At 47.6% G+C, this 18456-nt stretch overlaps 1 protein-coding gene across 1 annotated transcript in view; it reads left to right on the top strand.

Annotated features, from left to right (window-relative positions):
• Positions 1 to 5010, top strand: part of Cdkal1 (CDKAL1 threonylcarbamoyladenosine tRNA methylthiotransferase) — a 633756-nt gene extending 628746 nt beyond the window's left edge. Inside the window, exon 16 of the mRNA XM_078020596.1 lies at positions 4831 to 5010. Coding sequence (XP_077876722.1) covers positions 4831 to 4956 — 126 coding nt within the window. The 3' untranslated portion in view covers positions 4957 to 5010. The remainder of the gene's footprint in view (positions 1 to 4830) is intronic.
• The last annotated feature ends 13446 nt before the right edge of the window (positions 5011 to 18456 follow it).

Below are 18456 nucleotides of genomic sequence, written 5' to 3' on the forward strand. Positions count from 1 at the left end.
ATAGGGAGCAAGGCATTCATTATCACAATTAACTCAAGAAAAAACGCAGGAAATCTGATAGATGTATAGTCAGTAAAAACATTGAAATAGTAACTAAAAATCTTCCCACAAAGAAAATCCTAATCCCCCCTTTTTTTAAAAAAAAAAAACTGGGGAATTCTAACACCTATTTAAAAATGAAATGAAACATATTCTAGATGAATTCTTCCAGAAAATAGGGGAAAAGGAACACTTCCTAACTGTTTCTGTGAGGACAGTATTATCCTCATACTTAAGCTAAACAATGTCATCGCAGGAAGAGAAAACGTTAGGCCAATATTCCTCAAGAACATGGATGCAAAATTCTTTTTTTAAAAAAATTAACAAACTCAATCCAGCAGCATACAAAACAAGATGATATCTCTGACTACATGGGATTTATTCCAGAGATGCAAGGTTGGCTTAATATCAAAAAGTCAATTAATGTCACATACCATATTAACACAGTAAAAACCAAACCCACATGATTAATTGATGATAATCTTATTAAATGCAGGAAAAGCATTTAGCAGCATCCAACACCCATTCATTCACAGGAAAACAAGGAATAACAACAGAGCTTCCTCAACCTGACGCATGTATAAAAACGTCTTCAGCTGAGCGTGCTTAGCAGAGACTGAAGGCTTTTACCATTCCTGTTAAACCTCTGTGCAGTGGCTAACTAAGGAAGTAAAACAGGCCAACAGCGAGGAGCTGAAGGGAAGAAGCAGCATTGTTTTTGTTTGCAGACAACATGATCCTACATGCAGAAAATCCTAGACTGTCCAAAAGAGCTACCAGAACTAGTAACAGTATTCAGCATGGTCCCAGGATATAAGATCATGATACACAAATTAGTTGTTTCTCTATAATAGCAACAAACAATCCAGAAATGAAATTAGGAACAAATTTATGCACAATACTTTCCAAAAGAATAAATCAGGGTGCTTTCTTTTTTAGTACTTTTTCATTTGTTTTTGATAGAGATTGGCAAACTTATCTAAGTGTATAAGAAAATGCAAGGGACTTAGAGGAGTCAAAACAACGTTTACAAGGAAGAACACAGATGAATGACTCACACCTCCCAATTTCCACTTTTACCATAAGTGTTCTTTAACTAAGATTATGGTATGGGATAAGTGTCCAGATCAATAGAACAAAAGCTGAGTGTTCAAACATAAATCCTAACATTTGCATTCTACTGGGCTTTGATTGTAGCGCAGAGTCAGATCAGTGTAGAAAGACCAGACTTTTCAACAAATAATGCCAGAATAATCGGCAGTTTTCTCTATGGGATCTGAGGAGAAAACCCCAAACCTCCACCCAAATCCTACATTACTCACCCAAATCCTACATTACTCACCCAAATCAGTTGAAACTGGATTATAAACTTAAATATAAGAGCTTCCATTCTAAAGGTTCTTAAAGAAAAGAGAGGAAAAGCTTTGTGACTATGGGTTGGCCTGTGGTGTCTTAAGCACCATCCAAACTCACAATTCGTTTAAAAAAATCATAATTTGCACTTCATCAAGATTAAAACTCCGTGATCTTTAAAAGACACCATTAAGAAACTGAGAATAAGCCATGGGATGAGGGAAAATGTTTCCACATTTGGTGACCTGTACCCAGCAGAGTCAAGCCATCAATCTGCCTTTCTGCAAAGTATGTATTTGTATACATTGTATATCTGCTATATCTTTTCTAAAAGACTCTGTTACAACTAGACAATAGTTCAATTTTTAAATTGAACTTGGAAGGACGTTCTCATTTCTCAATGAGAGATGTAAATGAAAGCCACAGTAAACTACCATAGTGCACCCACTAATCTGAGAATGCCAAGTGTTGGTGAAAACATGGAGAAACTTGACCGGTGCACAGAGTTCACCTACGACTTAGCAATTACACCCTTAGGTATTTACCCAAGGGAAAGTAACAGCCGATGTCCATGCAGAGATTTGACGGTGTTTTAACATCGTTCGACAAAAACGGTACAAATGTCCATCTGCTGGTGAATGGGTAGACAAAATGTAGCATATCCACACAACGGGATCCTGATCAATTGAAATGGAACCACTGAGATACAGTATGATGCCGCAGTCCGGCTGCAGCAAACTAACCGGGGGGTGAGGAGCAACTTGTGTAGATTGATACAGCAGGAGAGGGAGCCGTTTATTGCAGGACAGGAGGGGTATATATACATTCCACACAGCTTATCTAATTAACATAAACTCGATACAGCAGTCAACCAATAAGAAATCTCCACACTTAATGGCTCGCTGGCCTTACTTCACAAACCACTCCCTCTGCAAAATGCCAGGCGCCATCCTGACTTGTTTACAGACCCTAACAGTGTGACAGGCGTGAACCTTAAACCACACCCAGTGAAGAAGAGCAGCAGGAGAAGCCACAGGGCTCTGAGCACTAGGAAGGAAGTGCCCAGAAAGGGGGATTCTGTAGAGAAGGAAATAGGAGGGTGGTCTCTGCACCTGGGACATGGGACAAAGATGAACTCTAAAAAGGCACACGGGAACCTCTTGGAATGTTCTAGAACTGGATCATGATGGTGATATGATAGTTAGATGACTACATAAATTAATCAGCAATCATTGAATTTTGAACCTATAGTGGATGAATTTGATGCAAATTATACCTCAATTATACCATTTAAAAAAATTCCTATGTAGATGTTTGGAGAGGAGTTTGCTTGGTAGAGGTACCAAGAAATTTTCTAATCCTCAAAGTCTCTCAGTTGTTTTTTAAGGGCTGGATGCAGCTAAAAAGTTTGCTCTGAGGCCATCCCTTGCCATGTAGGGATGGACAGAACTGACCAAATGTATTGTGCAATTGGGTCGTTGGTACAGATTCTGATGAAATATATTTAGTTCCAAAAGCAGATTTTCTTTTACCAAGGTTTTGTGAATTTTACTGTTGACTTTTATAAAGGACCTTCTGTAGTTTTGTAGGAGAATATATTTGGTGGACAACAGAAGAATCAAGCTTACAGACTGCAGTGATGAACTTGCCCCTGAGTGGCTGGTGTCATGGTGGGCTGGTAGGAAGGGATGTGGGCTGGGAACTGGTATTTCACTGTGAGGTTTTAAAGAGCTCTTGCATTGATGTCTATCGATGTACCAAAGTTGGTATCATTTTTTTAAGCAGAGGAATTTCAACAACTGAACATAAGAAACATTATCACTTCCTTTATTTTTTGGAAAAACCCAACCAGATGGACAGTTGGTTATGACATGGCTGGTTTGCATGCATTAGTTACATTTTGTTTGGCCTAAAACCTCAAGAACAATGAGATTCTAAGAGCATTCCATCAGATCTTGACTGTGTCCCTAGTACGTGAAATGCTTGTGTTCTCTGTTTGTATCTCCATCATTCCAGTGCGCCCAAGGATATCACATGATGGAAAATCACGTCTGCCTTTTAGAACATACATATGCTAGAAATTATATCCCAGTGACCTCTGCAACTTTGTCACTTTCCCAAGACAATAAACTTATCCAAACAATGTTTCTCAAATGTTTCTGTTGCTAAAACCAGTTTTGATTATTTTTTGAAAACAAAACATGCTGACCAAATTTGTCTCAAAGTTTTTTTTGTTTTTTTTTTTTTTTTAAAGAGTAGAATTGACAAGTCTTTCCCTTAGTGGGTTGACTTGATGTTTGGAAACAACTGAGAAACTTCTAGGGCCATGAGTAAGACGGTTTATCAGGATGGAGGTTATAGTCTTTAGTTGAAAACAGAATATTCCTGTTAACTATTGGACATTTACTTATGGTTTAAAAATTATTTTGTGGAATGGTAACATCTGTAGGCCTCAGAGCACCTCTTTAAATTTTATCATTATTTTATGGAGAGGCGTTTCCTTGTGAGGTTAAGTTAATCTAGCAACGAGCTACCCTAGAAGTCTTGGGAATCATAAAAGTCATCTATCAAACTGAGCTGGACGTTAGAGAATGTGATGATTTTTCAGAATTCAAAGGCTCAGACTTTGGGTGCCTGTTCTATTTGGCCTTCAGAGTGATATTTTAAAATACGTTGGTGTTCTCTCACTTTGAAGTTCTTATGGCTCTTAAATCTACACTCCTATGACTGCTGCCCCTGTCCACCTGGGTCAGAGGGAGGGTCCCTTCGACAAGGGTCCCAGGTCCCTTCCTCCAGTCTCTCCACAGACCTGGGGGGCGAGGAGGGAGTCCTGCACCTGAAGGGCACTCACCCCTCTGCCTGGCCTTCTCTGGCGGGGCCTCCCGGAGGGGTCCGGGTCACTGCCTGCTCTCTCCCCTTGCTGGGAGACCTGTCCCTTACAATACCCTTTGCTTCTCCTCTGCCACTCACTCGAGGCCTGTTTCCTCTGCCCACTGCAGAGGGACTGGGCCCTCACAGGGAGAGTTCCTGCCATTCCCTCATAAGCCCCTTCCTCTTCCAGGTGTGGGACCCCAGAGCAGGTGGGGACTTCACACTGCACCCCCCTCCTCCACCCTCTTGACAGAGGCCTCCTGTCCAGCCGTTCCCACCGATCATTGGTCACGTGGTGATCTTTGTCGGTCAGCTCCCGCCTCACCCCCTGCACCCCCAGAGTCCGTCCGCCACGTTAGTGGGTGTGGATTCCCAGTGGTGGACAGGGTTTGGGTTTCTTCTCATGGGGCTTCTTAGAAAGCAGAGTCTGTGACAAGAAAACTGTTCATTTGACCCCAGGAGGTGCGGTCACAGGAGACTCAGGGTCAGCTCAGCCATGACGTTGTTCATGCCCCCTCTGGTGGCATCCAAGAATTTTTACCTTCTGACTCTTGTCTGTTTTTTCAGGCTCCTCCTCTCCCACCTCTGACCAACCTGGACGACATGCCATTCTGTAATAGGTCACCCACTGCCTCTCGTTCACTCGTCCAAAACAGCGGGAGCATCGTATTAGTCCATCTTCTGTTGCTGTAGAAAAACGCCCGAAACTGGGTAACTTACAAAGAAAAGAGGTTCATCCAACTCACAGTTCTGGAGGTCAAGAGTGTGGTACTTCTTTTGCTCTGCTCTGGTGTGGGGCTCATGGCGGGTGGCATCACAGAGGCAGAAGAGCAGGCAGAAGAGATCACAGGGCGAGACGTCAGGCTTGCTCTTTATAGTAACTGTCTCCCACCCTGTGAGACCAAAAATTTCCTCCGGAGGGTGACACCCCCATGTCCCAGTTACTTCCCACTAGGCTCCAGCTCTTAAAGGTTCCACCCCCTCTTAACCTTACCACCCTGGGGACCAAGCTCCAGCCTGTGTGCCCTGGGCTGGGGGACACACCCACCCACTCCCTGCCACAGCAAGCACCTACTGTGGTCTGCAGGGGCAGATGAAGGCTCTGGACATAGGACGAAGGAGCAGGCTTCTGGGGGGGGGTGGCATAGGAGGAAATGGTAAGAAAATGCCAGATGGCGATGGGCACCGTGAAGAAAATAAGCCACACTGATGTGTCAGGAAAGGCCCCTCTGGGTAAGTGACGCGTTGATCTGAAATCTGGAAGGACCTCGGCTCTCGTTGTCCCTCTCTAGGACCAGGACAAGGAATTTGTATTTTATTCTGAATCTGGGGGAAGCCTCAGGGTTTGCAGCAGGGTAGAGATGTGGTATGCTTTCTGCTTTATGGAGATCACGCTAGCTGCTGTGGGTGGTGGATTTTAGGAGGCAAGGCTGGGAGCAGGAAGACAAGTGTATTAGTTTACTCAAGCTGCTATAACAAAATATCTCAGGCTGTGCAGCTTAACAGCAGGGACTGCTGCAGTCCGGCTGCAGCAAAATAACTGGGAGGTGGCGAGCAACTTGTGAAGATTGATTCAGCAGGAGTGGGAGCCGTTTATTGTAGGACAAGAGGGGTATATATATATATATATATATATATATATATATATATATATCTCACAGCTTATCTTAATTAACATAAACTAGATACAGCAGTCAACCAATAAGGAATCTCCACACTTAATGGCTTGCTGGCGTTACTTCACAAACCACTCCCCCTGGCAAAATGCCAGGCGCCATCTTGACTTGTTTACAGACCCTAACATTTCCCCCTTTTGTTTAATTTAAATAATGACCATAGTGGTTTTTACACAAACACCATAAATAATCTGCTACAAGCAGAAGGGGAGGATACAAAATGCCACATTACGAAGCCAATTGATGGCTCCATGCAAGAAGCCCTTGGAAAAATTATACCAGCAATGACACCATTAGCAAAGATACCGAGTTACAATTTGTTGTAGATTACAGTTTGTTGTCTCAGTCCAGGTAAAGCAGTGTCTCAATAGATTAACTCACAGTCCAGGTAAATCACAGTCCAGGTAAGTTCTGCAGGCAGCTAGCTTAAATCACAGTCCAGGTAAGTTCTGCAGGCAGCTAGCTTGATCCAAAGTCTCATCCAGTTCTCAGCAACACTGGAAATTCTTCCACCCTCATCCTCACCGGCACTGGGACGAAGGCAGGAACTCTGGCAATGATGTTAAAGAAAATCCTGTAGTATTCCAGCAGGCGCTAAGAAAACAACCTTCTGAACAATTTAGTACATTATCTCAAGGTTTTTTTTACATTTGAAACAGGCCTTAATGGTGCTCATTATTCATTAGCCTCCAGATGTGGGAGAACCATTGTAGTTATTGACATTGGAAATGATCAAACTTCAGGGACGGGGCCTGTCTTCCGCCTGCAGAGTCCTGGGCAGCCCCAGATGGCCCTTGGGAATGTCCTGGACTCAAACTGCTTCCGGGCACAGGGAGCAAGAGCCTGTGAGACTGTGCCTCCAGGTCAGGTTGGGGGGAGGGTGGGGAAGAGCCCCCTGCCACTGCTTGGAAAGTCCTTGCTGTGCCATGACCGACTTGCGCACGTGGCAGCCACCGCACTGATTCATGCACCCTCCTCCGGTAACAAAAAGTATTCAGTAATAGCCTTTTGCTGCAACTTTTTCCTGATAATCCTTCCTCCTCTGAACTTTCTTTTTCTTTCTGACTAGAGTTCCTGGGCTTCCATCAACACATGCCCTAACTGCTCTTGATTCCTCTGGGGTGCCTCCTTCCCTTAGTAATTTACTTCTCACCCCTTCCATATTTTCGTCACAAGGACAATACAACATTTCAAGACAAAACAAGACACACACATACTGCATCAATCTTCTCCATTTTCTCAAAATGGCCATTTTCCTCTCTCCCCATCTACTTAGGGACGAGCAGATTTGCTCCTGTCCTATCTATGGACGGGAAGCTTTTTTTCGTCACTTACCCCCTAGTGTACCAGGGCTCCCCGTACGGGCCACCAAATGCTGCAGTCTGGCTGGGCACAAATCACGAGCCACTGAAGCAGGAACAAACTTTATTTCTGAACTCCACCAGCACACTCCACACACGCTCTGGGGAAATCTGCCGACCGCCACGAGGCTCCTCCAGGAACCAGCCACCAGAAAATATCCCCTCCAGAAATCCCTCCTCCTGCACTTCCCCAACCAATGGGAACTCTCAGGGAATCCCCGGGAATCCCCACGAGAACTCCAAAGGCAGATAGTAATGCCTCGCCTGTCAACCAATACTGTTGGCAAAATGCCAGGCACCATCTTGACTTGTTTACAGACCCTACCAAGGAACTTACTTCTCACCGCTCTGGAGGTAGGAAGCCCAAGGACCAGGTGTGGGTAGGTGGTCTCTCCTTGGCTTGTGGACGGCATCTTCTCCCTCTGTCCTCATGTGGTGTCTCAGGGCACAAGCACATCCCTGCGTCTCTGTGTCCTAATCTCCTCTTCTTAGAAAGATGCCAGTCAGGCTGGACTAGGGTTCATCCTAACGACCCCATTTTAACTTAATCGTCTCTTTCAAGGCCCTGCCTCCAAATACAGTCACAGAAGGGACAGGGTCAGGACTTCAACATAGGAACGTCAGGGAGGGACACATTCAGCCCCTAACATCAAGTTGGAGGCTATTGCAGGGAAGAGAGGAGAGGGCCTCTGCTCGGAGTTGTGTAAAGGAGACTGGATTGGTTTGGAATATGCTTTGGAGTTAAGGCAACAGCACCCAAAGTGGATGTGGGCTGTGGTAGTGTCTTAGCCTCATGTTACTAGGGCAAAATGTCCAAGGCAGGCTACTTATGAAGAGGAAAGGGCTTTTTAGCTGGAGGTTCTAGTCCAGGATTGGGTGGCTGTGTGGTTTTAGACTTCTGGTGAGGGCTCTGGATGGCAATGGTGGGGAGCCTTTGTCAGAGCAAACAGCTTCCATTGTGAGCTGGGAAGTGGGGAGAGCAAAGGGAAGTGTGGGGTTCCCTCAGCCCTTTCATAGCCACACCCACAATGTCCTAGAGACCTCCCATTAGGCCCTGCCTCCTACAGTTTCCACCACCTATCAGTAGAGCCATCTTGAGGACCAAGACTTTGGGAGACACTGCCCACATTTACACTCTAGCAGAGACCAAGAGCAGGGAGAGCATGGACCCCAGGTCCCACGGCCCAGGTCCATTGTGCCATTCACAGAGACAGGGGCTGCTGTACCTGGGTGCACAGCGTTTCTTAGGGGCAACCAGCCCCCCGCCCCATCCACCCCGCTTCTTCTCCTCCTGGCTCACTCCTAGTCTTTCTTCAATGCTGCGGCTCAAGAGCTCCCTCCTGCAAGGTCTCCTGGTCCTTCTGCCCACCCCCGCAGGGAAGCGTCCCTCCACCTGTCATTAGCCTCTGCCACTCATGCCCACACACGCTCAACATGTTTTCTCCTTGCTGTGTTGCTTTTCTGCTTCCTCCATTAGACCATGGGGGTGGCGGGCCCGCGCCCGTCCCTTACCGTACTCCAGGGCCATGGGCAGTGCCCGCCGTGTGTGCAGCAAGTGTTTGTTAAGATGGAACAAAGCTACTTGCTGAGGTCTTGGTGGCCTCCAGCAGCCACCTCTACCTGCCACGTGGCAATGATAGAGTCTGATGCTCAGAGACCTGCACACTTACGTCTGCTCAGCATTGACTGTGTCCCGGTGACGTTGGTTGGAGGATGTGTTTATCTAAGGCGGCCACATCTGGGGTTGGAATAAGTAGGGCTGTGATGGTTGCCGCATATCAAATCCCGGATGCAGTAGAAGCTTTTCTAGTCCTCGTGTGGGCTCCACTGATGTAGTAAGATCTTTGCACATAATTTCCTCAAGTTTGTTGGGATTTTGCAAGCATATTACTTTCTTTTGTTTTCTCAAACACCTTCAGGATAGCAGGCAGCACGAGAAATGCTCCTGACCCTTTCAAAATGATGCCTCTCTTGCCTTCCCTGAGCTATCGTTGTGGTGCTGGGGGTCTGCAGGTTGAGGCAGGCAGCACAGACCCCAGGAGGGGCGTGCCTTTTCCATGGCCCACTGGATTTTACGCAGGGAATGCGTGGGCATGGGTGTGTGCATGGATGTACACACCATCACAGTGAGGCTGCCCTGGGGGCAGGAGATGGAGGCTTAGACCAGAGAATCAGTCTCAGCAGCTGCAGAGACACCAAGGATGATCAAAAACACCTCTGGTGTGGGTGTCACAGCCGCTGCCTGTGCGTCTCTCTTCTCTGGCTTCTCCTTCCTGCCGTCCTTCCTCCCTCTTTCTCTCTCCTCTTCTTCCTCCTTGCCATCCATCTGTCCTGAGGGGTGGGGATGGAGGACCCAACTTGTAGGCACACCAAGTGCTACGTGTTGGTTCACTCATCAGCCACACACGGGTGCACACACGCACACACACGCACACACACGCACACACACACGCTGCTGGACTGCGTGCCCACGCTCCCTGTTCCCATTTTACCTCCCGTCTTTCCCTCTCAAAGCCTTTTGGCTTTGAATTGGTGAGCTGTCACCTTTTTTTCTTTCTGATCATTGGAGGACCTTGCTGAGGTGTGTGGGAGCGGGAAGCCAAGTCACAGAGGGCAGGTGCCCCACCTTTGCCCTCCGCCTGGCCAGAGCTATGGTTGACCCGCAGCTGATGGAAAGACCTCCTCTCCTTGCAGAAGTGCTTTGCGATCAGCCGAAACCTCCTCTCCCAGCGCGGCGGAGTTTCCAGCTCAGGGCGCCGTGCCCAGGAGCCTTCCCCAAGCTGCGCCCGACTCTCTTGTCACTGCAAATGAACCAGAAAATTCTCCAAGCGATGGGTCCTGGCAGATAGGGGCTTGATTTCTTTTATGTGCACATTTTTTTGGTGTGTGCACATGTTATGCATGAGAAATCATTATCTCTCCTTAGACTGGGGTCATTTTCTTCCTTCTTTTACTACAAAGCTATAAATTTAATTATTTGGTCACTGCTGCTTTAATTAAAAAGTCTTACTTATCTTTTGAGGTTTCCTTTTTGAATTTCTGAAGATTAGGAATATCCACAGCGTGTCCGCTCTTTTTATGTTCACATACTATATGGTTTCTATAATAATATAAAAATGAATTACGAGATACCAGACGCTAATCATGTTCTGCATTTCTCTCCCAATAATCCCAGATTACATTAATCATAAATGTCAGCAGTGTCTCTGGATGACTTCTTGACTTTTGACAAAAAGCCTTCATTCTGGCCCTTTAAATTCCAAGGTCAAGGAGAAGGTAACATTCAGAATAATTATTAGCATTATTTTACCTTGACATTTCATCCCTGCTTCTAGTTTAACATTCCACCCGGCAACGAAGACGAAAGTCACCTTTCAATTCACTGGAGGGAACGGCCCCAATTAAACCTGACTTAAAGGCTATTGGAAATGCTGTATTAATTTGCTCTTCTTTAAAATAGAAAATATTTCATGAAGGAGAAGAATTTTCATTAAAAGCATTAAGGATTTACCATGACATGAACAAGCAATTTTTGAGCTGACTTTTTCCTCTCCCCAGGCTTGAATAATAATCACTGCTCTGGCCGGACCAGGGCCTCCCGTCTGCAGGGTTCCACCGGATGAGTCCCCTTCCTGTCCTTTTAGCTTGGAGGTCATCGTCACAGGTCTGTCACATCAGAAGCAATGCCAAGTGTCTCTTGGGAACGCCGGCCTCTCCGGGGGCAGGCGTCCTGCTGGAGTACGCCCTGCAGTCCCCCATCACGCTTCAAAAAAAAAAAGGTCAGGCTGTTTACTGGGGCACCCTCTAAAACAGCCTCCACTCTGACATTCCCTCCTAGAAGGGGAGTGGCGAGCTAGACGGACCTGCTGAGAGGACAGGGAGATCATCAGTGCGGCAGCGCTCCACCCCCAGTCCCCGAAACAGGGCCAGGCGGGCGACTGGGTGAGCATTTTTGATGAGAACAAAAGAAAATTATGAATAACCAGGACCGAGACTGTGAGCTCTGGAATCAGGCAGGTTGGGATTTGATCCCATTTTCTAAGCCTCCGTCTCTTCCGCTGTTAAGTGGGGATCCTAGTACCCAGATCACTGGGTGGTTGCAAGTCTTAAATGAGCTGTTGGACGTAGGTGAGTGGCCAGTTCCCAGCCTGGCCAAGGTGAAGGCTCTCGAGTTAGGCAGGGTAGGTCAGGGCTGTCCCATGCACCCCCTTCTCTCTCTTTCGCTGGCATTTCCCCTGGGCATCGGGGAAAGCTGTGATCACCCCAGTTAGTTTGGGGCCTCTGTTCAATTGCAGTCAGTTTTCCACGCATCAGGTGTGAAGGGAGAGTCCCTGGACTCGAAGGCAAGACGCCAGTCCAGTCCTGTGCGGCCAAACAGAGTTTCTGTCCAGCTTCCAGGGCTGGCCCGCTCCCTGGAGCCAGTGTGTCCCTTGGAGGCCCGTCTGTTTGGATAGCACTGCCGGGCCGGGCTCCCCGGGTCTCGCCCACACCTGGGCACAGCCTCGTCCTTCCTGCTGACCTTGGCACCGTCTCCTCCACTCCTGGTGCTGTGGACCTCTCTGCCTGTCTTAGCCAGCCTCATCTTCCCACTCCTGGACTCTGTCCTGACAAGCACATTCATTCCCATGCAAGGCCAGCAGTGTGGCCTCGCTCCTGCCCCAGGCCTTGCTGTTGTCCTTTCCCGTGGCCCCTGCCTCTGGGTGCCCTTGAAGCATTCTTTATTATTATTATTCTGTGGTGTTGAGTTGAGCCCAGGGCCTGGCACACCCTGGACATCTTCACCTGAACAAAATTGATGTTGCCTTGAGCTGACAGAGTCATCTAGAGTTTACTATAGCCAGGAACATTTCTTTTCTAATGACACTTTCTTACATAAACAAACAAAATTTCTTTGAAATACTTCAGACGTGCAGAACAAGAGCAGAGAATAAGTGGTACCCACCGTGAACACTGGGGTGGTTTGAATGTGTCCCTCACCAGCTCACTCAGTCCCCCAAGTCAAATGTCAATGTGTTTGAAGGTGGTGGGCCTTTGAAGGTCATTAGGATTAGATCAGGTCACGAGGGAGAGTCCCGTGATGGTGTTGGTGGCTTTAACAAGAGGTAGACACTCAAGTTAGCAGCTTGCTCTGTCTCATCATGTGATGACCCCGTCACACCAGGATGAAGCGCCAGGCCCTCAGCAGAGGGAATTGTAGAATTCCCAGCCTTGGAACCATGGCCCAAATAAACTCCTTTTCTTCATCAATTACCTGGTCATAGGGTTTTTTGTTATTGTTGTTTATTTTTTTTCTTTTTTAAAATTGCTGCATTATAGTTTTACATAATGGTGGGCTTTGTTGTTACGCAGTCGCACATGCACACAATATGATGATATTTATTTATTCATCTATTTTTGCAGTACTGGGAATTGCTAAGCTGGTGCTCTACCTCTGAGCTACATCCCAGCCCATTTTATTTGACTTTGAGGCTGGATCTCTGCTAAGTTGCTGAGATTGGCCTCGAACTTGCAGTCCTCCTGCCGCAGCCTCCTGAGTAGCTGGGGTTACAGGAGTGCAGCACACTGGCTGGTCTTAGGTATTTTGATATTTAACAGAAAATGGACTGAGGCAGATGCTTAAATGTGGACATTTAGCTATATCTATTTCATATTTTATAAGAAATGGTAAATATCCAATTGTCTCTTTCCAGATCTCTTGTGGAAGCCATTCCCCGCCTTTTCTCTGTCCTTGGAGAGACGTTCTATTCTGAAGTTGTTTTCCCTCCCGTGTGTTTTTATACTCAATATGCATGTATGTTTTCGTAAATATTGCGCTACATTGCTGTATGTCATAAAATCATATACGATTTAAAACAGGATCTGCTGGGATACGGATTCTAGGTGCTTAGCTTAGGAATAGATTTGAAAGTGTTTTCTTTGTGTCCCCACTGGTTTAGGCAGAAGGAGGATCCTTTGGGGAGCGGAACTTTCCCTCATTCATACAACAGTTGATTGTGACCCTGCTCTGGATTAACTCGCCCCTCGATGCTCTGGAATCTACAATTAGCATCTTCTATTGTTCTTAATTTTTCCCTTTTAATTGTTGCAAAGTAATTGTGCATATTTACTGGTGTGGTAGTAGGAGCCAATGTGACTCCATTTTGTTTTGTGACTTCATCCTGTAAAACAACCATGCCAAGGAGAAGAGTCCTGACTGGGGCAAGATGTTCTTTTCCTTTTGCTATAGAAACCTTTGAGAACACGGAACTACCTAATGGGGTATTGTTTCTGTAACTAGGGTGACGGGGCTCTGTTTCTGTAACTGGGGTGACTGGGCTACCTGTGATTGGTTAGGCTTCCCTCCACTTGACCGCACCGTCCCGCTTCTGTAACCTGGCTGGCTTGCATTGGCTAGACCCCCGAACATCCCTTTTGCGGTTTTCAGGCTTATAAGGAGTGCCCTTGCAATTGTTCAGGGCTGATCAGGGGAACAGCTTTATGTTCTGGTTAGCCGCCACCGGTGTGCTTCAATAAAGGCTTGATTCGATGATACGAGAGTGGTCTGGAAGTCATTTTATGAAACCCTGGGACGAAGCTTTAACTATAACACTGGGTACAGTGTGAAAACTCAACACATGTACGCAATATGCAATAAGGGCATCAGGGTAATTAGCATTTCTGTCTCCTTGTACCTTTATGATTTTTTAGTATTTGGAGACTTCAAACTCTCACACCCCAGCCCGAGTCAAGCAAAGTGCTCACAATCCTACCATCTGTGAACTCTAGGAGGATACTCTGGTTTCCTTAGGCTCCTGCCAGGGTCTATCTACTTCCACCCCTGCAGCTCCTATCTTGATCACGTGCACCCCTCTCGTACACACCTTTAATCATGTGCACCCCTCTTGCCCACTGCCTTTCCTGAAACTAATTTTCTGGCTGGTCTCAGGGGCAGCAAATTTGCTTGTGGCTCCCTGTAACGGCCTATCCTTCTCTGTTTACACCAGCCTGCTAACAGGCCTCCCGTGAAATCCGTGGCCTGGCTCTGGCAACGTATGGAACCTCAGCATATGCATTTTACATATTAGAGCAACAGACTTCATGCTACTGCTTCCGGGGCTGGTCTTTGGATCTGATTTCCTTGCTGACCTTTTTTAAAATGCTCACAAGTCCAAAGCTTTAAGGAACAGCAAAGACCATTACTATGCTATGTTTTTAAAAGTATTTTTAATTTTCATTAAGTAATCCACAAACTTGGTTACAAAAAGCAACTTGTTAATGGGGAGTTGGTTTCATGGATATAGAATTTCAACTTTGCAAGATGAAAAGGTTCTGGACTTTGGTTGCATAGACACGTGAATATGCTTAACACTCTGTAGCTCTGCAGTTAAAAATGGTTAAGATGGTATATATCTCACCTGTCATATGTGTTCTACCTCAATTTAAAAAGCAAACTAACATCTCATTTTAAATGATGTGTTCTTCTGAGCTGCCCAAATCTTTTCTGGAACCAGACTACTTACAAATATCTAAAGGGTCTGCATTGCTACCATTTCATTGTGTCTACTGATACCGGCACACACAGCCCACCAGTGCTTCCAGAGGCATACATATTTTTATAGATGCAGAGGTACGGTTACAGGATTTTATTTTTTTTTAAGGCAGAAGAATCCCCCTGCACCTTCACACATCTTGGCACCTTTGTGAACTTCTCAGGGCTCCGAGTTACCTGTCCAGGCAGATGGCTGTGCTCAGAGCAGTGGGGCTCCCGGATGCTCCTGGGTCCCTAGATTGTCACATTACGATATGCCCCTTGCAATTCCCTGGGTTCTCAGGAACACACGATGCCGTGATGATAGTGGACAAGAAAGTTACATCTTTGGAGTGACGTCTTCGGCTCTGTCTTCCTCTAATTTAAGAAACGTGAGAGAGAAGGTTGGGGCCAAAGCCCACACGATCTTAGCACAAAAGGCCGTTTTCTGCAGGATTGCTCCAGGGGCGTCATGTGGACCAGCAGCTGTGGGGAGATGGATCGTCAAAGCTCTTCACAGCTGCAAGGGTTCTCCGTCACCACCTCTGGCTCCGTCACCTTGATCCCGTGCCACCCAGATGGCAGATGGCCCTGGTGGTGCCAGGGATCTGTTTAATTGTCTAACGTGAGTTCAAGCTTCTCAGGAGAGTCCGGTGATTATTTCAAACGGCAGGGATAAAAAAAAAAAAAAAAGATTGGGGGATCAAACAGATTCAGAAACACAACAACACTCGGATCGTTGTGAAGTGCATCTATTTTTGTTTTCTGTTTGATACCGGAATGCTCCTGGCAAAGTCAGTCCCTGAAATGATGGATGTCCTGAGTCGGGGAATCCAGAAGGAGGCCGAGGCCCCAGTGCAGGAGGAATAAAGGGGAACGGAGTCGGGGTTACAGCGTCTGCCTGGGACGCCTGGTGAAGGAAGCCCTGGGCAAAGGGAACTTTCTTCCCGCGGAAAAACACCCTGAATATTCATGGGACCCCTCACCCCTTCCTCATTATGCTGTTGGTCTCCAGCAAGTGCGTGCGAAGGTCCTGAAGTTTCATCTGCTGATTAAATGCTCTTGGAGTTCTTTCTACAGATGCCAAAAACATCCTGTGACTCTCTGCCATGGAGGGATTCAGCTTCCCAGACGACCTGGGGTGTCCCCTAAGGTGACTGCCTTTCCTCCCTACACCTGTGTGTGGGGTGGGGTGGGGGTGTCACAGGTGTCACTACATCCACACGCAGTTTTGCATTTCCCTCAGCCTGATTTCTTTTGCTCCTATTTGCAAATCTCTCTCTCGGTTTCTGCTGGTCTTCTTGGCTCACTTTGAAGGGATCTGGCCCCTGAGGTCTCTGAAGGCCACAGCTGACCCGTGCGGTGGCTTTGCTTGGGGGTATTTTTTTAGTTTAGTTTTTTTTTCTTTTTTAAAATTCAGCGTTCCTCTATCCATTCTGTACTCTGAAGTCTTAAAAGCAAACAATGAAAGGCCAGGACCACAGTGGGCCCAGCACACCTGTTCGTGTTTTCAACAGGTTAGCACGCTCAGTCCTCCGGGGGCCATCTGCACCACCATCTTGCCGCGAGGGAACAGGCACAGGGCTGGGAACTGCCTGGGTTCGACACGAGTGGTCGGAAGGCTGCGGGGGGGAACCCAGGCATTGGGATAAACCAGAGCCCGGCTGCAGCATGGCTGGGTCAGACCCTGGGGGCATCCCTCTGGCTCCCAGACTTCCTGCAGTCTGCCTCATCTGCTTCCCGGAGCGGGTGCGGCACCTATGTTTTCAGGAGCAAGGATGAAGGAGGTGTGTGCTGGGGGCTCTGGGCACTGGAGGGGCTTCCCAGGGAGAGGTGGCCACTGCTGCTCCACCTCCTGGGCCCATGGCTTATGGTGCTTCCCATTTGTGAGGGACAGATCCCTCGAGCACTGTGCCAGGGGAGTCAGGAGTGGGCCCTGGGGTCGGCTGGAGGAAGACTGGCAGAGATGGAGTTCCTGACACGACATCCCCAAGTAGGACCAGTTGGCATTTGAGAAAACAGCCGAGGCAGGAAGGTCTCTCTGACCCTCTCCCACCCTTGTCCCCTGAAGCAGGCCCTGGAAGGATCCTCTGACCTCCTGAAGCAGGCCACGAGATCTCGATGAGAGGTGATTCTGTGTGCCCAGAGGAGGGCATGTCCTTACGGGTGAAGACACAGGCTCTGAGTTCCCAGCTCACTCCCATCACAGCACAGCTCTGCGAGCATGCGTCCCCCACCCTGTCCACTCCTCATCCAACCTAAGCATGAGAGGGCACAGCTGTCCCTGGGCCTCTGGGGCCTCAGATTGGAAGGTTCTCGTGTTATGTAGAATTTCCATGAAACACAAGTGGACACTCAGGTTGACGTGCCTGCTGTGCAGGGTGGACCGTGAATGGCATCTTCTCTGAGGAGGGCCACACTGCTAAGGGAGGAGACCGTGGCCATGGAGAGCTGGAGACCTGTCTCCAGGGCTCACCCTTCCCCACTTACCTGGGTGAGGACCTTGACCCACTGGGACAACCCTGTGTCTAGGAGGGACGGTTACTTCCCGCAGACACAACTCCCAGGCCCAGATTTATTTTAGCCATATTAACCAGGTGTGTGCGGGTCCCAGCCTCCAGGTGGCCTTTCATTGGTCCCTGACCTGAGTTCCCACTGGAGTGTGCCATCAGAAAGACACACAGCAGAAGGGGCAGTGGCCTCCCTGCTGCAGGGTCCTTGGAGGACCGTCTTGTATCTGTTAGACTTTAATTCCCTCGGGCTGACCTGTAGCCTTTCTGCTGTGTCTGGGTGTGGCTTTCCCTGGGCCCCTGGACTCACCCTGGGCTTTGCCTGATGTCCACAGGGCGGGGAGGGGCATCGCGCCCAGCAGCTTCTGTTGAGGGTGCAGGACGCCTGGAGAGCACCAGAGGCAGGGGTTCTGCCTTTCCTGTTTGAACGTGTCCATTTGGAGGTGGAGGGTGGGCAGTCCCGCACTTCCGTTCTGGTGTCTGGATTCCAGTCCTTTTCCCGTCTCCGTGAACACCCAGAGAACAGCCCGTCCACTTCCCAGGACAGAGGGAAGGAAGCGCTCCCGAGGGTGTGGCCAGCAGCAGGTGGGACATGGCCTCTCCATCAAGGCCCCTCCCCGTGGAGAGCACCTTCATCAGCTGCCCCACGGCTCTGGCCCTCCCCCTGTTCCTGGACACTTCTCCTTGGGCTCCAGACAGAATGATTAATGGCCCCGAGGCCAACCCTAAAAGACAGAGGAGACAAATATACCTCATTCGCGGGGAAACAAGCCCCGGGACATACATTACCTAGGAAAAATGAGGTGGCCAATGAGCTATTTCCTTGGGTATTCAGCAGGCGATTGCAGGATTGTGTGTGAGTGTGTGAGTGTGAGTGTGTATGTGTGTGTGTGTGTGTGTGTGTGTGTGTGTGTGAGTGTGTGTGTATAAGAGAGTACATATATATTCTTAAGATATATAAATTATATATATACTACTTATTAAAAACAACAAAAAGAAATAACTAGATATTAAAATACCATTAAGGGATAGCTAACAATTTTTTCCTTCTTTTTTTTTTTATTATAGAAGGTGAAAGAGACTGAGAAAAGGAGGTATAAAAAAGACAATAAAGATGATCCGTACATTTCTATTCAGAG

The sequence above is a fragment of the Ictidomys tridecemlineatus genome, chromosome 8 (assembly GCF_052094955.1).
Source record: "Ictidomys tridecemlineatus isolate mIctTri1 chromosome 8, mIctTri1.hap1, whole genome shotgun sequence".
NCBI lineage: Eukaryota > Metazoa > Chordata > Mammalia > Rodentia > Sciuridae > Ictidomys > Ictidomys tridecemlineatus.